The 24203-nt window shown below is 32.8% G+C and overlaps 1 protein-coding gene across 2 annotated transcripts in view; it reads right to left on the reverse strand.

Moving 5' to 3' along the window:
- The window catches only part of LOC133322509 (small conductance calcium-activated potassium channel protein), a 182557-nt gene that overhangs the window by 33758 nt on the left and 124596 nt on the right, over window positions 1-24203 (reverse strand). The window contains exon 6 of one of the 2 annotated variants that reach the window (XM_061531497.1): window positions 6586-6721. The exons of the other annotated variant lie outside the window; for it this stretch is intronic. Coding sequence (XP_061387481.1) covers window positions 6586-6721 — 136 coding nt within the window. The remainder of the gene's footprint in view (window positions 1-6585; window positions 6722-24203) is intronic. 2 annotated transcript variants of the gene reach the window in all.

Below are 24203 nucleotides of genomic sequence, written 5' to 3' on the forward strand. Positions count from 1 at the left end.
CGCTTGCTGGGTGGCCTTAATATATTTTGGTTCAGATATTAAATATGTGAGAGTTTTGCCAGCCTGTTTGAGCTTAAGGTGGAAGATGGTATTGGATGAAATTTACATACTACCCGCAAATAAATGGTGGACTATGAACTAGATGAATGGTGGCCGATTAATCAATTAAAGGTGCGTTAAGACTATGCCATCTAAATCGACTCCCATATCCTAGCTGTTGATTTGCCAGCTGTAATTTACTGGCGTCAAATTTCTGTGGCAATTTTTCAATAAATATTTTCATAATTTTGATAGGAACTACTCCCCATTAGGTCGAAAATGCATAAAAACATTTGTTGTTTTGTATTATAGTAATATTCGTAAGACATTAATAAAATCTCAATTTTTCATCAGCTGTCAAATTTTTGGTAGGCAACTATTTTGAATTTTAACATATTGTGTAGCATACTTTTAGGAAAGTGAATATCTTCTTGGTGCAAAAGCAGGGTTGTATTTGAAATTATTTTGACTGAAATTATTCTATGGCAAATCAAGGTAGATTGAGCTCGATTTAGCAATTAAATCAATAAAATCTGTAAATATATCAAGTTTCTCATGCGATACAGCACCGAATAAATTTAAAATCTTGAAATAGTTGTGCTTAGAGCTACATGCTTGGCCCTTACCGAATATTTATCACCTTCTTTACTGGTTTTAGTCATACTAAAATTTTTGTTTATATCACCGAAATTGGCCCTATATATTGTAATTTTTAGAAATAAAGTATTATTATTTTACGAAATATTAATATGTGTATTTTTTCCAATATAATATTTTTGGAAATCAACCTTCATTACACGTTTCTATATATTTCTTTTTTGTTGCAGTAATAAATTAAATTAATTAAAATATTAATCAAAAATAGGTGGTGCATTTTCAATTTCATTCAAATTGTTGTTGGGGGATTGGATTTTGTTTTTAATTTAAAGGTGTGAAGAGCTGTTCAAAAAGAGGGATATAAAAGCTTTTATTTATATATGTATATAGAGAAGGAGAAAAACATATGTGAGAACATTGTTAAAAATAATTTAATAATTTATTTATGTAATAGTTTAATAAAATCGTTTAAAACATAACCAATAAAGAAACGAGCAGAAGTCAAATAACAACATAATTATAATAATAATAATAATAATAAGAAGAAGAATTGGAATACAAAATTGGTGGTAACAAAAATCACACATTTGCAATAATGGATTTGTTAACAGGTACAGATATGGGTGAGGGGGGATTGGAACCACAAGTTTGGGCTTTACACTGGGTTACACTGTAGGTGGAAGTTCGATTTTTTTGCGAGGTTTTTGTTGTTTTTTATTTTTTTTTTAGATTTACACACGTCCATACACATACATAGAAAAAGGCAGGTTTTTTTTGGGTTAAATACACTTTCACTCGCTGACATTTGTACGGCAGAAGAGTTCCTTTATTGATCATTTATTCACACATACACACACATATATATTGAAATGGTGGTTGGTGATATTTTGGTGGATAGTTTGTAAGTTGTAGTGTTGAACAATGATTTGAGACACAAAACACAACGGGGGGCTGGGGGTAGTGGGGAAGTATTTTCAACAAAAAAAAAAATACAATAACAGCAACAACAAGGGGACAACTAAAGCATACATTAAAATATAAATACATAAACAAATAAATAAAAAAAATATTTTTTTGTAATAATGTATTTAAATAATACAACAACTAAAGCATATATAACAAAATAAATAAAAACATATTTTTAAATTAAACAAATAATTATAATTTATTAAAAATAATTGCTTAAGCTTTTTTTTTTGGTTCGATACACACGTATATACTGTTTGGTTGGTATAGGTTTGAACATAACTTGTAATTAGTTAATTAAATAAAATTTGGCAAATTATTAATAAAAATTAGAAATTATAAATTAGATATATAAACAAAAAAATAATTCAAATGTGATTTCGAAATTTATCGTTTTAAAACAATTTTACAAACTCTATTTCAATATTAATTGAATAATCGCCCTAGTGCTTTGCTGCTCCCAACTATAAGTAAAGGAGGGTAGCAGAAAAATCACCTTTAGGAAAGCTAATTAAAAGAGAATTGACTCAATTTTTGGAATACATATCCCAATATTTAAAAAAAAATTAATTCGAACTGTGCTTATCCCGTATAGGCACAATATTTTGGACTGAGTTAGATTTTTAGGCTCAGGATAACACCTTGGCCTAAATATATAATTTTTAAGGGACAAAGGTCCCTTGTAAATTTTTTTAATTGTAAAAATTGAAGTGTCCCACCAAAAGCTGATTCCTTGGCTCCCTTTTATGAGATAATTAAAAAACATGATCAATATTTTAACCATTGATACTATGCGGTCGTATACCCGTATAACCCATTAGGAACCCTATAGCTACTTATACGGAGGCTGGACGTCTATGACTTCCCAAAAAACGTAAAATCAGCTTATATTTTATATGTGGAAAATGTCAAGATTCGGGAAATGCGCAAAATGTCTAGATTCGGGCAATATTGAAAATTGTTGGAGAAGTTTTCCATATGGAAATCAATTAAATTCAGCTGGCCTACGAAGAGTTTCCTTTGGGAAATTCTTAATGCAGCTGGGGTATAACCGTTTTCTTCAGAAAATCGTAATCTCTGATTAATAGGAAAACTTCAATTCAGGCTGGCTGAATAGGACGAAATTGTTTATTTGACATTACCTTCTCATTATGAGAACTTCAAATTTGCCCAGCGGAATGGGGGTTTCTTCGTAAATCTACAATTAAGCCTGGTTGAATGGATGTTTCTTTAGGAAAAAATCAATTCAATCTAGCGAAAAACTTCAATTCTGCCTGGCTGAATGGAGAATTCTTTGGGAAATCTTCAATTCTACCTAGCTGCACAACTTCTGAATTTGCGTTTTTTCTGGAAAACTTAAATTCAGCCTCGCTGAATGAATGTTTCATAATGAAAACCTAAATAGATTTTCTATACGAAATATTCAATTCAGGTTCCTTTGGGAAATCTACAACTACGCTAAATGAATAGAGAGGTTCCTTTGGGAAAACTACAACTCCGCTAAATGAATAGAGAGGTTCCTTTGGGAAATCTACAATTTCGCTAAATGAATAGAGAGGTTACTTTGGGAAATCTACAATTCCGCCGAATGAATGGTGGTTTCTTTGGGAATACTACAACTCCGCTGAATGAATAGAGAGGTTCCTTTGGGAAATCTACAATTCCGCTCGGAAATCCTTTGGGAAATCTACAATTCCACTGGATGATGGAGGAATCGCATAATTTAAACCTCAAAAAATCCCCACCTCATGTAGACCTCGAAAAAAATTCTTAAAAGAATCCACGCCTCATGTAGACCTCGACAAAAAATTCATAAAAAAATCCACGCCTTATGTAGACCTCGAAAACAATTCTTAAAAAAATCCAGACCTCATGTAGACCTTGAAAAAAAAATCATAAAAAAATCCACGCCTCATTTAGACCTCAAAAAAATTCTTAAAAAAATCGAGACCTCAGAAAAAAATCTTTACGAAATCTAAGACTCATTTAAACCTCAAAAAAATCCAGACCTCAGAAAAAAATCTTTACGAAATCCACGCCTCATGTAGACCTCGAAAACAGTTCTTAAGAAAATCCACGCCTCATGTAGACCTCGAAAACAGTTCTTAAGAAAACCCACGCCTCATGTAGACCTCGAAAACAGTTCTTAAGAAAATCCACGCCTCATTTAGACCTCGAAAACAGTTCTTAAGAAAATCCACGACTCATTTAGACCTCAAAAAATTCTTTAAAAAAGCCGCGCCTCATGTAGACCTCAGAAAAAAATCTTAAAAAATCCACGACCTCAGAAAAAATCTTTAAAAAATCCACGCCTCATGTAGACCTCAAAAACAATTTTTAAAAAAGCCGCGCCTTATGTAGACCTCAGAAAAAAATCTTAAAAAATCCACGACCTCAGAAAAAATCTTTAAAAAATCCACGCCTCATGTAGACCTCAAAAACAATTTTTAAAAAAATCCACGCCTCATGTAGACCTCGAAAACAATTCTGAAAAAAAATCCACGCCTCATGTAGACCTCGAAAACAATTCTTAAAAAAATCCTCGCCTCATGTAGACCTCGAAAACAATTCTTAAAAAAAATCCACGCCTAGTGTAGATCTGGAAAACAATTCTTAAAAAATTCCACGCCTCATGTATACCTCGAAAACAATTCTTAAAAAGTCCACGCCTCATGTAGACTTCGAAAACAATTCTTAAAAAAAATCCACGCCTTCTGTAGACCTCGAAAAAATTCTTTAAAATCGGCTTATTTGGACCTCGAAAAAAAATCTTTAAAAAATGAACGGACTTGAAACAATTTTTTTAAAAACGCCAAGCTTTATGTAGACCTTGAAAAAACAAATCTTTAAAAATTCTACGCCTTATATAATCCTTGAAAAAAAAATTCTTTAAAAAATCCATGTCTTATAAAGACCTTGAAAAAGGTTCTTTAAAAAAATACACACCTTATTTAGACCTCGAAATTTAAAAAATCTACAAACCCCGTTTAAACCACGAAAAAAATGTTCTTTAAAAATCCACGTCCTATTTAAACCTCGAAAAAAAAATCTTTAAAAAATCCACGCCTTCTATACACATTGAAAAAAAAATCTTTGAAAAATCCACGCACTATTTGAACCCCGAAAACATTTTTCATTAAAAATCCACGTCCTATTTAAACCTAAAAAAAATGTCTTTAAAAAATGCACGACTTTTATACACATCGAAAGAAATTCTTTAAAAAAACCACGCCCTATTTAAATCACGAAAACAATTTCATTAAAAATCCACGTCCTATTTAAACCTAGAAAAAAAATTCTTAAAAAATCCACGCCTTCTATACACATTGAAAAAAGTTCTCCACGCCTTATAGACATTGAAAAATATTCTTTAAAAAATCCACGCCTTCTATACACATTGAAAAAAGTTCTCCACGCCTTATAGACTTTGAAAAAAAAATCTTTAAAAAATCCACGCCTTATAGATCTTGAAAAAAATTCTTTGCAAAATCCACGACTTATTAAGACTTGACAAAATATTCTTTAAAAATACACGGCTTATTTAACCTCGAAAAAATTCTTTTGAAAATCGTTATTTATTTATATTACGAAAAAAAAACTTAAAATGTTCAATCCTTTTTTAAAAAATCCCAGCACTATTTAGATCTCGAAAACAAATCTTTAACATTATACTGGGCTTAATAGAGTATCCATTGGAGAATATTAAGTTTATAATGAAATTATTTTATTATTTTTAGTTTCTGTTTAATGTTTATATAAACTTAACGTTCGTTTAGTTTATAAAAAAATTATAAAATTATTTAAAATAATGTTTATAATGAAAAAAATAAAAATTATTTATATTACATTAAATTGTTAAATGTGTTTTTATTTGTTTTTTTGCTTTTTATGGATTGAACTAAACTATGGTATTTAAAAAAAATTGTTGTTTGTTTATTTAAAAACTATTTTCTATTTATTTTCTTTTTTTGTTATTGTAAATACAAACCAACCGTTTTTAGCTCTGTTTTGAAATATCTTACCACAAAACCCAAGTGGGGGGACATAAAAAACAAAAATTATTATGTTAGCACTTTTTTGTTTTAAATTTTCTGTTTCGCAGGGGGTTGGGAGGGGTCAACAGAATATAAGAGAAAAAAGAGGGAATGAATTGTTTATGTTTGTTGTTGGTGTGATTATTATTTTATTATTATTTTTTTTCTTAAATTTTGGAAGGCACGACAACAATGACAACAACGAAGAAATACCTGCCGTTTGAGGGATTTACAAAAGTTGCCATTGAGAGAGAGAGAGAACAAGAGAAAAACTTTGATAGGAAACTTTGTTGCTTGATTGCCACCATCATCAATCAAGCGATGAGTCCGTTAGTTGTCAAATGAGAAACTAAGCTTGAAACTTTGTTGTCACCATTGTTGTTGCCGGGGGTCGGTGGCAGGAGGAGATGCAAAAGAAGGAGGTGGAGAGGCTGTAGAGCTTTCCCAATCAAACGGGAAATGTGTGGTGTCAAAAAGTTACATTATCGCCTGATTTGTTTCCGTTTCCGTTTTGTTGGCGGTTTAATGAAACAATATCAACCACTGGCAGCTCTTGCTCTCCATTCCCCCCCACGTTCTCTCCCACTCACTCACACACTCTCGCTCTTTCTGGTTTTGTTAGACCACACAAACACACAATGTGGCGGCGGCAAAACAAACAACAATCTCAGCAATCTAATTACTCAGAGATTGAGTTATTTTTAAAATTGTTGGCTTTGGCGGTGGCGTTCGGTTTGATTCGATGTGTTCGATTCAGTGTTCGGTTCGGTTTTGGCATGTCGTTTCAGTTTTGTTATGCTATTTCCTTTTTTTTTTCGGATAATTCGTTTCGTTTCCGGTTGTAATGTGTATGTTTTTTTTTGGACTTGGAACTGCGTTTATGTTCGAGGGGCTTGTCGGGTCCGTTGTGGGGTATTTGATTTTTGTTTGTTTTCTTTGGGATACTTACCACCATGCCGCAGGTTAATGTTATGCCACGTCCACAGTATGTGTTTGGCACAATGTCACCATAGCCCACACAGAGAAATGTTATGGCTGTCAGCCACATGGCATTTAGCAAATTCGCGTGCTCTTCATCGTGGAATCTGGTGTTTTGTTTTTCGTGGGATGAACGGATGGATGGATGGACGGTTTGTTTGTTCGATTTTATTTTTTTTGTTAGCAACAAATTCAATTTGGCAAAACAACAAAAACATTGTTGTTTTTCGTATCATTTCATTTCGTTTTAGAAGATGGTTTTCAGTTTTTGTGGCATTTGTGTTTGTGGTTGATGTGATGTTGGTGGTGGTTGGTGGTGGTGTGGTCGTGGTGTTGTTTTCAAAATTTTCATTCATTGATTTCATTTTTCCGATTGTGGTGATGATTTTCAATATCAATTTCATTTTGCAATAATCAATTGGCGTTTTCCGTAACAACGGACACACACACAAACACATGTATGACAAATTTATTAATTTTTGTTCCATGGTTAGCCGCCACATATGCACGCACACACCCAGATTTATGAACGAAGGCACACACACACACGCGCGCACATATATACATTATATGTGATGGCACACACACACACGTACATACCAAACAAGAACATTGCATTGCATTTTAGTTAAACAATTTTTGTTGATGATCATGGCCGGTTGGTTGGTTAGTTTGTTTTAATTTTTTTTGGTTGGTAAAGATTTTTCAATTTCATTTCAAATTTTTTTTTTATTATTCGATTTCCAAGGTGTGTGTGTTTTTCACATTCAGGTTTGTTGTTGTTGAAGATGTAGTTGATGTTAGACAAGTTGTGGTAGAGTTGTAGTAGTTTTTTTTTAATTTTTTGGTTTAGATTTTTTATTCATTTTTTTGTTTTGGTTTTAGTTTTGTTTTTTGGATAAGTAGAATGGATGGTAGTTCGAGGTAGGTAGATTATGGGCCGAAAAAACAGTGAAAGAAACAAACAAATAAATTAAATTAAAAAACAATAGAGTTGAGTGATGTTATTATGTGAATTATATTGTAGTTAACTATTGTTTTTTGTTGTACTTATTATTATTATTATTCTGATATCTAAATTACATTTACAAAATAATTTGTTTTTTTTTTAATTTGATTTTTGGGTTTGGTATTGGTTCTCTTTTTGAAGGGGGGATTTTTTTTTTGTACAAACAACTCTTACTTGTTTTTATCTATGGACAAACAAAAATTTCAAAATTAAACACAACTCAATTGAAAACTGGACAAAACAAGGATTTATAGACAAAACACACACAAAACGAAAATAATTAATTTTCTACTATATATATACAAAAACTAAACTGAAAAAAATTAATAAATTAAAGAAATTAATAAATAAATAAAATTTTGCTAAAAAGGCTCTTTTTTGTTAATAAAAAAAATATTTAAAAAATTTAATAGGTAAAAAATAAATTCTATACAATTTTTCCAAAGCAGAAATTATTCTTTTGAGAGTATAAAAAGTTTTGCACATTGGATGGATCCTCAGATGGATCTACACTTTGATAGAGCGTCCCATATAACGTTTCCGTCTAATTTACAGAATTTTGGCATTACGAATGCTTGGAAAATTAGATAAATCTTAAGAGAAAATATAATATGGGTCCGTAGTTTGATTTTGGATTCATATAAAGGTCCCACACCATTTTAAGAATTTTCATCGACATTAGGGTATTTTACAACAAAATAATATGGCATTTTGGGGTTGTTGGTGGGTAAAAACATAGATCCCCATATTCATATAAAATATGTTGTCATATTTCCGGCACATACAAAAGTATACAAAAACGAGTTTGGTTCGAACCAATTCGATTTAAATATATTACTGATTTTTTTTTTTTTTTTGAACCCTATGCTGGTCCAGACCGAATTTTCTAAATTCCGCATTAGATCAATATTATCACTGAGCAAAAAGTTTTTTGTGAGATGGTAAAGTCATTATGGAGATGAACGGCCTTGGCGAGTATATTGAGAACACAATAGGACAAATTCATCATAGGTCAAGTTTTTGTGGTAACTCTTAAGGGCAGCAAGAAAACAACTTTATGTCATTATTTGTGGCTATTGCAGGTTATTTTTGAGATGACATGTCTTCAGTTAAATCGATTGAGGAATATTTTTGTAAAACATATACTCCTTCTATCTGGAGTCCTTGTGCGTTTTTTCGCAGATTTTTCTTGAACGGCAAGCTAAATACTACAAGAAGAGATTTTTTAATTTCGAAATATTACTGAAAAAATTTTTAAATTTCGAAGTACTCGAAACATTTGGTTCATTCCGATAGAAACACCTCCAAACAAAGGATTTTGAAAGCTTCAACAAAATTGTCTGGCGACAAAAATCCAAAAAATCGATAGTTGATGACCAAGTCTTGGTTTTGGTCGGTACAATGATTCGCCTTCTTTTGTGTGTGTTTTTGAAATGTCTCCGAATTTTTCAGGAAAAAAGCACATTTGAAAACCAGTAACGAAAGTAGTAAAGTCGGACGGGGCCGACTTTACAGTGCGTAGTGCAAAATTTTGTGCCGATTGGACCATTTACATTAAATCGGACGAAAATATATATGGGAACTATATCTAAATTTGGACCGATTTTCAGGAAACTTAACAAACATCATTCTAGACCTAATTTATTACGATATGCCAAATTTCGTGCAAATCAAAAGATATATAGGGACTTTGGTATATCATTTATATTGAATAGGACGAAAATATATATGGGAGCTATATCTAAATCTGGACCGATTTTCAGGAAACTTAACACACATAATTCTATACCTAATTCATTAAGTTATGTCAAATTTCGTGCAAATTGAGAAATATATAAGGACTTTGATACACCATTTACATTAAATCGGACGAAACTATATGTGGGAGCTATATCTAAATCTGGACCGATTTTCAGGAAACTTAACAAACATCATTCTAAACCTAATTCATTACGCTGTGCCAAATTTCGTGCAAATCGAAAGATATATAGGGACTTTGGTACATCATTTACCTTAAATCGGACGAAAATATATATAGGAGCTATATCTAAATCTGGACAGATTTTCAGGAAACTTAACAAGACGTTGAGCTCGGCGGGGCCGAATGGATTCCAACCATTTTTAATGGAGATTTTTCGTAAAGTAGTAAAACCCTATGTGGACTGATTTTGACGACGTATGATAGGCTGGAACATGTGTATAAAATCCCAAAAAATACTGCAGTTTAGAGGGCAAAGTTATGCGAGTCCAACACCAACGTACACAGGATTTCATTTCGGGGGTGGGGTGGAAGTTGCAGGTTCAATATGAAAATGTCGTTGCAGAAAAAAATGTGTATGTGTAGGCCTCTGAAGGCTACACCTAAAGCGTGATCGATATTTAAATACCGAAATACCGAACTTTTGGAGTTATCATTACATGAGGTGCTATGCTTAATTGAGAAATGATGCAGCACAATTTTGAACCTAACATTTTTACATCACAATACCTTCCTTGACGCTAAATATTGAAAATACCGAAAATGGGTAGGTATAATTATATGGGGGCTAGGCCTAAATGCGGGCCGATATTGTTCGTTACCGATCATGACGTTCTAGTTTTCTATCTCTATAACTTCCGAAAGAAATAGGGTGTACCTTATATGAGGGCTAACCGAAGTGGAGATATTTGCTACCAAATAAGAACTGAAAGTACCAAATTACAGCCAGTTCAAAAAATACTCTTAAAAACCCCAGAATACTGAAAATTGGGGGTACCGTTGTATGAGGCTACCAGAAAAAGTATATCTGTAATTTTTAGTGACGAAATTTGGTACCCAATAAGAATCCAATGTACCAAATGTCAGCGAATCGGTAGAAAAACCCCAAAATAATTGGACAGTACCGTCATATGGGGCTACCAGAAAAAGTGAACCTATATTTATGATTTTTAGTGGAGAGATTTTCTAACCGGTAAGAACTGAAACTACTAAATTATTCGGTCGAAAAATACCATCAATAATCCCAAAATACTGAAAATTGGGGTGTGCAGTTAATGGGGGCTCCCAGATAAAGTGGACCTATATTTATAATTTTTAGTAGATAAATTTGCTACCCAATGAGAAATCAATGTAGCAATTCTCAGCGAATTCGGTTGAAAAACGCGCTCAAGAACCCATCAATATCGAAAATTGGAGGTACCCTTATGTGGGAGCTATGCCTAAATATGGACCTTTATAGGGTCGGAAATGATTATTTCGATGAGTTAACAAACAAACTTTGTCAGAGAAACAGGCCTCAGTTTGCTTCGAAGTGGTTCTTCTACGAACAACTTTTGTCGTCTTCCACGATCGTTCGAAGCTCATAAATCCTTCATTCGACATCTGTGGCGATCTTATAAAGCTTTGGGTTCTTATTGTATAATTTGTTAGTAATAAACATTTTCAATATTATTTTTATGGTGTAGACGCCATTATTTGGGTTTAGTGTTTCAATTGCTATCAATATTGGTTGAAGTTTGAAAGTAGCACCCATGTTGGGAGTTTGGGCACGTTTCTGAACCATTTTTTTATACCCTACACAACTATGTTGTCAGGGTCATATCTCGACTAGCTGGCGTATATATTTACTCCTGAAGTATATAGACAGAGAAGTTGATAGTGTATCGAAGAGAGTTGACCTTTAAATTGATACCAATTATATTGTCGTATGTTCGGATGTGGGAGTTACACTTAAATATTAACAGGTGCTTACGTATTTATGTATTAACCCATTACCACACTAGAGGGCGGAAATGTAGCGCTGATCGCTTTGTAATTTTCCATGACATTCCTGTTATGGTCAACGACAACGCCTATAATTTTCAGTGATGATCAGATAATAAATCTGCGATGAAGGGGACCGAAATCATATTTTTTTTGTTTTTGTTTTCGAGTCGATCTATAGGCCACAATAAAAAGTCCAACATCACAACATAACCCACGGTAAAGAGAATCTGGATAAGTACACCCCTCGTCTATTGAATATAAGAAATATCCCGAAATATTGCCCAAGCTCAGAATATACAGCCATAGAAAGTTAGATTTTCGTGGAAGTTGTGTAGGGTATCATATGGTCGGCCCCGTCCGACTATACTGCTCCGCTCACTGGTTTTATTTTATATTTTGTATTCTGTAATTTTATTTTTTTTTTTTTTGGATTCTCATTGATTGTCAAATCTTCCTACAAAAATTATCATTATCGATCCCGATTTTGGGACATTTTCGGTATGTTCGAGGTCCTAGCTCAACCTGATTGCCTGTAATTTGGTATTTCGTATTGTTCTAAAATTCCGATCATATCGGTAAAACAGTTCGGTCTCATCAATCGACAAGAGGGTTTAACGAGGACGAACCTTTTAGGGGGATTGGTGTTCGTGACGTGGTGTAGGAAATGATTAAGGAGGCCTCTGTTTCACGATATGTCACACGTTGATCATGCACACACTCACACTCGTCATCAAGTTCTGTGGCACAACGGCAAATTTTGGATGACCTTCATGAACTTTGACTTTGTGTGGTCGCGGGCCACTGTTCGCAACAATATAATGCGTACCTAGTTGTCGTGATAAACTCCGCCAAAAAATGTTAAAATGAAAACGCGAAAATGTCCACAAGTCACCGTACTAAAGAAGTGTCGATGTCGAACAGTTTTGTATCTGCAGACGTCCTTTTTAAGTTCCTATATAATGATTTTCAAAATCGTAATAATTTGTACCAAAACGGATCTTTGCACCAGTTATGGTCAATATTTAGATCAAATCGGTAAATGAATTCTGTTCCAGCAGACTAACATATTTCCAAATGTTTACCCTTTGTGGAAGGAGTAAAACAATTTCCTATAGTTTTGGTAAAAATGCTAAAATTTTGAATCAATTTTGGATGCGGCTAGAACATTTAAAATACAAAAAATCGACGACATTGTTATATGGGGGGCTCTGTTCAAAACCAGATCTCTATTTTTTTTTAATAATTTCTGCTTTGGAACATATGTATGTGAACATAAATGAATGACAAAATAATCCTAACGATATGTTTTTTTATTCAGTTAAATTTTGTCTATTTTAAATATTATCTGAAATATAGCTATCAAACAAAAATTGCTCTGTTCCGGTTCGGCATTTGCATTTTTTTCTGGGTTTAGTTTTGTCATTTGTAAACACTAAATTGTAAATAATATTCAATCTCTGTGTTTTTGTTTTTTTTTGTTTCGGCTACTACGAAAATAATACAAACACACATAAAGTATTTGATATCTATTGATATTTGATATATTATTGGTCATATGTATGTTGTACGTATATTCTGTTTATTCATGCTATATATTTTGGTATGAAATATATCGACATTGTATTCACACATATACACACACACAAAGATATTATGTAAATAAATTTGACAAAAAATAAATGCTGAATGCTAGTTTTTCTTTTTTGGATGTTTAATTTAGTTTTGTATGTATATATATATTTATATGAATTAAATACACTGAGATATTGAAGAGAAAAAAAACTAAAACAAATGTATAAAAAAAAACTAAGAACAAAAAATTTATAAACAAATGATTACACTTTAAAAATTGATGATATGACAAGCTTCAACATTATAATTCTTGTATAAATTAAATATGACAAAAAATGATTACACTTAGATAATGTTAAAACTAACAGTTGATTATTGTAACAATTACAATGATTTGTTTATTGCCATAACTTGTTGTTGTCGTTGGTTTGATTTGTATTTGGGCAATACAGATATGGGTTAGACACATTTATAGAAAAAAATGTAACACACAAAACTAATATAAAAAAACTAAATAAATTTGAAAAACAAATAAGCTAAATTATTGAATATAAAATAATAATAATAATAATAAATACGAATAACTATGTAATTTAGTTCCTTTACTTAATCATATTAATGGAGCGTATTAAAATACAACGTACATGGTGGCGTATGAATTGAATTTTGTATCATTGTAATATTTAGATATACGAATAATCAGAAGGGGATTTTTGTACCCCTTTTTTCCATGTTTAATGTAAGTTTTATTGTTGAACATTTTTTTATCAACGAATAATCACATCAGTACATTAACTCAGAGGAAATGTTATATAAATATCTGTCTATATCAGGGATGGTCCGTTTGACGAATTTTTAGGTTTTCGACTGTCAAAAAGTTGTAAACGTCGAAAACGTCATATACTAGTATAAAATGTAATAAATGTAGTAAACTTCATTTATTTCAATATTATAACCATATACAGTTATTTTCAAGAATATATATTATTTTTACGTACATCTGACTATTCCCTACTAGTGCTGATAAAAAATTCTGAACTTTTTTGAGAAGAAAATTTTGACATTTTATAGGAATTTGAATAAAGCGTGCATAATTTTCGAATTGATTAATGGGAATAGCTATCTTGTCAAAAACCTAATGATTTTGGGGGGTTTCCGACTTTTCTGACGTATGTATTATACGTCGGAAATGTATGTCATTTACGTCACTGTTTCTGACGAACCAACTCTGGTACAAATAGACTCTGATATAGTCTATTTGTACCAAATTAATACAAGTATTTCTAGACCCAATATTGGCTTTAGATATTTTTATACCCTCCACCATAGTATGTTGTAATCACTCTAGCCTCTAAACGAATTGAGATATATTGCTAACAATTTAGCATAGAGTTGTATTTTTTCTGCATGCAGGTCACGTTCGGTCCACTTTTAGGCAGAGCCCCCCATATAAGGGTACCCCATCCCCAATTTTCCATAATTAAGAGATCTTAAATGGGGTTTCAACCGAATTCAAAGAAATTATGAACATTGGATTGTTGATTGTTGAAAAACGGTATTCCTTAATATTCAATATTTTGGGGTACTTGAGTGCGTTTTTTCAACCGAATTCGCTGAAATTTGGTACAATTGATTCTTATCACATACAAATATTGTACCCGTGCACATTTTGGAAAATACAGAAAACTTACATTATTATACTTGCGAGACAATATCTATTTCATTGCCTAAAAATCCGGTTAAAAAATCTAGCGAACCGGATCAACAATTAACGGGATTTTTGGACAACAATCGGGTAAAAGTGGAAAAAAGACAAATGACAACATACGAATATCTCTTGCTTATGGGAGATATTTTTATAGAATATTTGGAAGACTATAAATCACGTCTTGTGGTACAAAGTCGACTTTTCAAAATCTACTTTCCATTTTCTTCATAAATGCTTGATTAAAGAAAAGTCCTTATTGTTGATGGCGGGCATAATAACTCCTCACTGGAACATCGGAATCCGAAAATTCCAAGGGTGCTAGAAAGAGTACATGTCTGGCTCTCGTATGAGCTAGGATTACTGACTTCGCTCACAAATTAACAAAATGGCGGGTCTTTGATTTTTTTGGCCTTAATCGATTTTGCACTTTTCGGTAAAAGTCGATTTTGGAGGGGTTTGACAAAATCGAAAGATCGAAAAGTCAATTTTTTAGTCAAAACAAAAATCGAAAAGACTGAAAATCGACTTTTTGGTCAGAGGCAAAAATTTAAAAGTCGACTTTTGCGCTCGAATAATAAATTTGTCTGCGATAGGGACCCAAGCCCTGGAAAAAATATTACCTTCAAATACCGAAAATTGTACGATGGTACGGGCTGATAAATCCAGCTGATTATTTCAGCATGACTATAGGCTCTGAGAAAAGGAAATGGGGACGTACAGGCTTAAGGCGATTGGGACATTTATGTAGGGACTATGTTATGGTGTTATGTGATAGTTCATGCTCCGAAAAGAACAATGTCTCAATTTACAGACACTCTAATTGGAAAACTTAAATGCGATTTTTAAATTTATTTTTTATTCACCAGGAATCCGATATGAGTTCTTTATTTTCAAAGTGGTTTAAGTCTTTTTTTTGCTTATATAAAATTATTTAAAGGTTTGGGTTTCATCTGGTTCAAAAATATTGTTAAGTGGTGTAAATTTCGTTTGTTGCTTTGTGCCCTAAAACATGATAGAATATATAACGTAATATGTTTTGTAAAGTTTTCTAGAAAACCAAGATTTGTATCAAAAGCTCAAATTGACTTAAACCCCTTTCAAAATAAACGACTCATTTGGTTAAAAATTTATTAATACCAAAAAAAGAAGCGGAACTTTTAGGTGAGGTTATATCAAAACTTGGACCGCAGAACACCTTATATCAAATTACCGCCACATCGCCCTAAAATACCGAAATTGGGATGGACCAGTCTATGGGCGCTATGTCAAACGGTATTCTGACATTGATAATTTTTGGTAGAAAGATTTTACAACCCACAAGAATTTGATAAATCAAATTAAAGTGAAATCGGTTAAAAACATGCCTAAACCCCCCAAAATAATAATAAGTGTACCATTATATGGAGGCTACCGAGAAACTTCTGCCATTATTGATAATTTTTGGTTGGGAGATCTTTTTCTCAATGAAAATATAAAATTACAGCTAATTTGTCTGAAGCTGATTATTTCAGCAAGCTACCCTAAAGATCTGAATTTGGGATGAAAAAAACATGCCCAAAACCCGCCGCTCCATATACCGAATATATGCCATTATATGGGGGCTACGCGGAAACATGGGCCAATGTTGATACGTTTTTGTAGGGATATTTTCTACTCAATGAGAATCAAGCATGTAAAATAAGAGTTAATTTTATTGAAGCACGTGCCCAAGCTACCGAAAATACCGAACTTTAGATTGTAGCGGGGACTACCTTGAAACATGAGCCAATATCGGTAATTTTTCGTAGGCTGATCTTTGGGGGTACTGTTATGCAATACCAACAATCCTAGGAATAATCAAATGTCTGTGCATTTTTCGAGATATATCTTGTATATTGCGATCTCTATCGTGATTTCAACAGATGGACAAACGGGCATGCGTAAATTTACATAGATTTACATATTTTATTCATATCGAGGTCTGCGGCGAATATTTCGGGGTGTTGCAAACAGAATGACAAATACTCAGTTCCCTTCATACCAAATATGGCTTTCTGTTGAGGGCTTTGAAGTGGATTAAAGCGATAAGTTTTATCTTCGATAATGATGTAAGTTTGGTAAAAAATATTACCAAAATTGTTAGCTCTTTATGGGGGAGATGCCAAGAGTAGACGTATTCGAAGTTGCTTTTCCGCTCCCATGATGTTGTATATTTATGTTTTCCTAACAGAGAAGATATGCGATATTTTAATTATATACGAACTTGACCTATGTTTGGATGGGATATTAGGATATCGATTTCAACCGTTGATATTTATATTGCGCAATAACCATGCGGATATTATAACATGATTTCTAACTCGATTCCAAATTTCGAAGAAGTGTCCATTAATTGTGCCTCCTCAGAGCCTTATACAGCCTTCTCAGAGCCTATAAAACCTCCTCAGAGCCAATACAACTTCCTCAGAGCCTATACAATCTCCTCAGAGCCTATAATGCCTCCTCAGTGCCAATACAACCTCCTCAGAACCTATAATGCCTCCTCAGAGCCTATACAGCCTCCTTAAAGCTTATGATGTCAAATGTTTGGTTTACCCACAGCCTTCGCAACATCATCTTACGCCTTTTTTCCTTTATGCTTGCTCACATACAGTTCGTATAGGCTAAGACATTTTGGATTGATTGATATGGGTCATTCAATTTATGGAATTATTCGGTGTTCTCATGATCTAGACCTAGAGTTCTATAAAGCTGTCAGAGTATCGTCATACTGCCCTTACCATTATTATCATATTCGAACTTGGTTTATGTGTGAAAGGAACACTGGGATATAAATTTCAACCGTCGATATTTATATTGCGCAATAACTATACAGACATTATGACAAAATAGAAATCTATCTCGAATTAAAATTTCGATGAAGTGCACGTTTAATTTTAAAATAGTATATGTATTCTCAAATAGTTGTGGTATTGATTCATATGAGGCATTCCATATATAGAACTAATCGGTGTTCTCCTGACCTAGATCTTGTTATATGTTTAGGTATCATATTCAGACAATTTTAAGAATAATTATGTCCTCCGCTTAACTGTAAAACAAACCTAAGGACTTATTTTGATGTTGTTGGGAAGTTCTATATAAAAATTTGGTATAAAAAATACAATTTCGACTTCTGAACAATCTGACATTTTCAATATGAAGGAGCTATAGCAAAACAGTATATTGAAACAGTGCAAATCAAATATCAGTTAGCCCTTATGAACCATTTTACAAACTTGTCTTCTACATCATGATTCTGCTAGTTAGAAATTGTTTCCTGTTTTGTGCCTCTGTGATAGTTTTCCATGTAAAAAAGGATCTATGACATGATTAAGGAACTGCAGTAAGGATAAATATGAAATATATTTTTTAAATATTTCGACGATTTTAAAAACATAAATATATATTTTTTCTAATTAATGAGAAATATTTTTATAACTGAAATATATTCAAAACGATTAGAGAGCCTTATAATTTGAAAATATTAAAATTTTGAGAATTTATAAATTTATGAGCTGAATACACCACATTTTCAAATCCGTGTTCTGGCTATTTACAGAAAATAATTACTCAATCCACATAGCAAATAAAACAATAAAGTAAAGAACAAAAATTAAGTAAGTATGTAAATAAAAAGTACAGAATATATGTATGTAATATATATATGAAATATATATGTAATGTTTATATATGTTCTTTTCTTCTATGTGACGTTTAAAATATTCATTTCCTATAACAATTTTTTTACTGAATCTTAATTGTTTTCAATTTTTTTGTTTTTTTTATTCTGTTGTTGCTGGATGACACAAAACTAAACGTTTCTTTTTTTACAGTACAATTCACATAATGAATGACAAAGAGAAAAAATGTGGTTGGGCAGAGAAGAAGAGTACGGGTAGGGCGGAGGGTGGTTAGCTGTATTGAAGTAGATAAACAATTACAACAGCAGCAGAGGTCATTGTAATTGAAAGGCCAAAAATGACAAGAAGAATTAATGACAAGTTGTTGGAAATAAAAAGAAAGAATACAAAACTACTAATATATGTAGGTAAGTGTGTGTGTGAGTCAAATGAAAAAAAGGAAAATATCACAGGAAAGTAAAAGGACATGGCAAAAATAAAATTTATAGAAAATTAAAAATACAGAAAAAAGTAAAAATACTTAAATGAAAAAAAGAGAAAAATGAAAATCAGAACGAAAAAAAAAACATTTGTGTGTTAATCCTCTTTGGATAAATAGATTTAGAGTTTCGTTTCGTTTTTTGTTTAGTTTAGTTTCATATTTGTTTTTTTTCTCTCCCTCTCTCTCGCTCTCGTTCTTCCCAGTTTATTTAGTTGGTTGCAAAGTCCATTTTCAGTTTATAGTTTTTGTGTCGCTTTGGGGTGATCTATTTTAAATATTCTTAAAATATTCATAGACCAAAAAAACGATGTTTGCTTTTCTGTAACACCTTTATTTTCGGGTATGGACCTTTCAGATTCCATGATTACAAAGCTTTGTGTTGCGTTTTCTTTTTTCTTGTTACTTATTCCGTTTTTTATTCGTTTTTTCCATTCGCTTTTCACCTGACCTTTGCTGATAGTTTGGCTTAGCATGCGGTGTTTTGTTTTTGTCATTTACATTTCATATTTAGCCAAAAAACCTTAACCTTACAATTTTTGTTTTTCTACACAGTTCAGTTCAATCCATATGCAATTTTGAGTTTTTTGTTTTTTGTTTTTGTGATATTAAATTTATAAAGTTATGGAATGCAATTTTTTGTTGTATAATAAAAATAATAAATTAATAAAACATAAAATATACTTAACTTAAATAACAAAACAGAAAAACTAATTTGAAATTTTGTTACAACGAAATAAATTAAAAGAAAGTGCTAACGAACAGAACAAAACATTGGCAAAGTAAGGTTAAACGTGGAGAGGGCATCAACCAGGTGGTGTGGCATACAATTTGTTTCGGAAGATGATAACACACAACATAAAATCACAATAACAACAACAACAAGTAGAAAATGGAATTGTTAATAAACTGGAAATGCAATGGAGGAGTTTTAAATAGAAAATTTGAATTTAACAGTAAATCTTTCTGGGATTTGCATTTCAGTTTAGAATTTGAAGTTATGTAGTTAAGTTTCAAGCAAATAGATAATAGTTAGGTGGTTTTGCAGTGGGGAAAGGGAGTAGGATTTGTGTTATATATTGGGTAACTAACATTTTAGAATAAAGGAAGTGAGTAAGCCAAAAAAATAATATAACCGCATATATCTAAGCGATCGAAGATGATCGAATTCACTGGTATTTCAGGCTGTTTAGGCAAGCCTTTTAACCGAATCGATTGTAAATTGGTATTTGAATTATCATTGGATAGCACACATTCCTGTCAAAAATTTTCAATATCGATATGCTTTTTAAGATTGTCTCCACTCTGAATACAATTTTGGGGGCAGTATTTATACCCTTCACCACACTGTGGTACAGGGTATTATGTCTTTGTGCATATGTTTGTAACAGGCAAAAGGAAACGAGATAGACACATGGTTCCTTTTGATAATATGGATAGAATCACTTTCAGAGTCGATTTACGCATTTCCGTCCGTCTGTCCGTCTGTAGATGTTAACTTGTAAACAAAGTACAGGTCGCATTTATGATCCGACATGGATGAAATTTGGCACAAGTCACTCATTTGACCAGAGGACGAACCCTATTGAAATTGGGAAAAATCGGTTTAGATTTAGATATAGCTCCCATATATATTTTAATCCGATTTAATGTAAATGGTGCACCAAAGTCCCTATATATCATTCGATTGGCATGAAATTTGGCACAGAGTACTGAATAATATCCAGAATGATGTGTGCCAAATTTCGAGAAAATCGGTTCAGATTTAGATATAGCTCCCGTATATAGTTTCGTCCGATTTTTGTTAAATGGTGCACCAAAGTCCCTATATATCATTCTATTGGCATGAAGTTTGGCATAGAGTACTGAATTTAGTGCAGAATCATTCTATTGGCATGAAATTTGGCATAGAGTACTGAATTTAGTGCAGAATGATGTGTGTCAAGTTTCGAGAAAATCGGTTCAGATTTAGATATAGCTCCCATATATATTTTCGTCCGACTTATGGTAAATAGACCCTATATATCGAAATTTTTCTGAATTTGCACGAAATTTGGCAATATATTTAGGTCGCCCAATTTTAGGTAAATCGTGCACCAAAGTCCCCATATATCTTTCGATTGTGGTATATCGTACTGAATTAAGTATAGAATGATGTGTGCAAAATTTCGTGAAAATCGGTTCAGATTTACATTCACTTCCTACATATTTTTCAAATTTTTAGTAAATGGTGCACTAAGATCCATAGCTCAAGTTTCCTTGAAATCGGTTCAGATGTAGGTGTAGCATAGCTTCCATATATAATTTTGATTTATTCATGTTAATTGTACACCAAATAATCAATAGGTGTAAAGATCACAAATTCAGTTCGTTCGTTTTCATGTCAATGTTCCTTTTAGGATACATAGAATATACCCAAAGTGGTGAAGGGTATCATATAGTCGGCCCAGTCCGACTTTACTGTTTATGTGCTTCGAATATGTTTATACCCAGAACTATTATATGGAGTGTCAATAGGTCAATAGAAAAATCCATGTTCTCCGCAAAAGTAGTTTCTATAGTGTCTACTATAACATGTATACCGAAATATTCGTCGGATACTCCATAAAGTATATATACATTCTGGGTTAGTAATAAATTTAATGACATCAAATATGACTTCGGACCAAATTCGTTTAATAGATGTTGGGGTCGATTTAGAAATTCCAAGCTTCTCTGTCTGACTTGTGAAATTACACCCTAATTTTTAGGGGGAAATCTCGAATCTTGTGCTAGCACTGTCTAATATTGAGGTGGGAATTTTTATACCTTACACAACTATGTTGTCAGGGTATTGGTCCTAGACCCAACTTTAAGTATACCGATCATATCATCATATCTCGACTAGCTGAGTCGATCTAGCAAATGTGTCCGTCCGTTCGTCTATCCATTATAATTTGTAAACACGATACAGGCCAGAGTTATGGACCCATCTTCACGAAATTTTGCATGTAGGATGGCTTCTGGCCAATGAAGACCCCTATTGTTTTTGGTAAAAATAGGTTAATAATTAACGGGTCAAATGGGCTCTAATTTTTGTGTGAAAAATGACAAAAATTGTATTTTATAGTGTATATATTTATCCCTGAAGGACATAGACCCGAGAAGTTGATAGTATATCCTATAGGAGTGGTTGACCTTTAAATTGATATCAATTATATTGTCGTATGTATTCGGATGTGGGAGTTACACTTAAATTTATTTACAGGTGCTTACGTATTCAGATATTACTTGGTAACCCATTACCACACTGTAGTGCGGAAATATAGCGCTGATCGCTTTGAAATGTTCCATGAAGTTCCAGTTATGGTCAAGGGCAACGCCTATAATTTTTTGGATGAAGTGGACCGAAAACATAATTTTTTGTGTGTTTTTCGAGTCGATCTATAGGCCACGTTGAAGGGAATATGGACAAGTAATTAGAAGGGCTATACTGAGTATCGGGAATATTAGGAAAATATGTCTGGAAGAGGGCAAGAGGGTGCAACTGTCACTGTCCCAGGCTCGGAATAAAAATCTGCAGTAAGTTAAAAGTTCCGTAATTGTGTATGGTATCGTATGGTCGGCCTTGTCTGACTATAATGCTCCGCTCACTTGTTTTTCTAAATTTATAATATTTCAAAATTATGACAGGTATTTAAGACAAACACAGACATTGCTGGTACTCCTAGGATGTTTGGTATTGCAAAGAAGATATATCGGCTCACGGTTTGGTGTAGCCCCCATATATCGATACCCCCAAATATTCAATATTTTGGCGATTTTGGACACGTTTTCCAACCGAGCTGTCTGTTATTTGGTATTTTGGGCTCTCTTTAAATAACGGTTATCCGTATAAAAAATGATTAATATTGATTCAATTTTCAGGGTAGCCCTCATATAACGGCACCCCCCAATAATCGATATTTTTATACCCTTCCTCACACTGTGGTACATGGTATTATGTCTTTGTGCATATGTTTGTAACAGGCAAAAGGAAACGTGATGGATACATGATTCCTTTTGAGAATATGCATAGAATAACTTTTTAAGTTGATTTATGCATGTCCGTTCGTTCGTCTGTCCATGTTAAATTGGAAACAAAGTACAGGTCGCATTTTTTATTCGAATTTGATGAAATTTGCCACAGCTCATTTATTAGGCCCAAGGACGAACCCTATTGAAATTGGGAAAAATCGGTTCAGATTTAGATATAGCTTCCATATATATTTTCGTCCGATTTATGGTAAATGGTGCACCAAAGTACTTATATATTCTTCGATTTGCACGAAATTTGGAATAGCGTACTGAATTGAATGTTGAGTGGTAAGTTCCGTGGAAATCAGATTTAGATATACTTCCCATATATATTTTCGTCCGATTTAAAGTAAATGGAATACCATAGTCCCTATATATCTTTCGATTTGAACGAAATTTGGCACAGCGTTCTGAATTCGATCTAGAATGGTGTATGCTAAGTTTCGTGGAAATCGGTCCAGATTTAGATTTAGCTCCCATATATATTTTCGTTCGATTTAAGGTAAATGGTGCATCAAAGCCCCTATATATCTTTCGATTTGCACGAAATTTGGCATAGCGTAATAAATTAGGTCTAGAATGATGTGTGTTAGGTTTCCTGAAAATCGGTCCGGATTTATATATAGCTCCCATATATATTATCGTCCGATTTAAGGTAAATGGGGCGCCAAAGTCCCTAAATATCTTTCGATATGCGCGAAATTTTGCATGGTGTACTCAATTGAGTCTAGAATGGCGTGTGTTATATTTCGAGAAAATCTGTTCAGATTTAGATATAGCTCCCATTTATATTTTCGTCCGATTTAAGGTAAATGGGGCTCCAAAGTCCCTATATATCTTTCGACTTGCACGATATTTGTCAGAGGGTACTGAATTAGGTCCAGAATGATGCGAGTGAAACTCGGATTAGATTTAGTTGCGGTTTAGATTTTGGTGCGAGACATTTTCAGATCCCATAATTTAGGAAGGCCATTTGTTTATATCTTTATTGTAACCTATAGGAGCACCGCTGATGCATACCCAAAGTAGTGTAGGGTATCATATAATCGGCTCCGTGCCACATTGTCATTTTCCCTTACAGGTTTCCTTTTAAAATTCGATCCTATATCATCATCTATAAAATTGTACTATCCAATTTGACATTTGCATCGTTTCCTGGTATAAAAACTTCAACCCGAACGTAATATCATTTTAACTACAGCTAATTTCTTTTTTTGTCAAATTCCAAAACTATTTCCATATTCTCATTATTATATCAAACATTCTATGCATTAAATTGTTCGGAATTTCTCTACACACAATCAAAAACAAGGATTTAATGAACATAAAATTTATTACAAATTGCATTTTACCAGAAGG

Source organism: Musca vetustissima, unplaced genomic scaffold (genome assembly GCF_032173495.1).
Source record: "Musca vetustissima isolate MV318-11 ecotype Yass unplaced genomic scaffold, APGP_CSIRO_Mvet_v1 utg4944, whole genome shotgun sequence".
NCBI classification, from domain to species: domain Eukaryota; kingdom Metazoa; phylum Arthropoda; class Insecta; order Diptera; family Muscidae; genus Musca; species Musca vetustissima.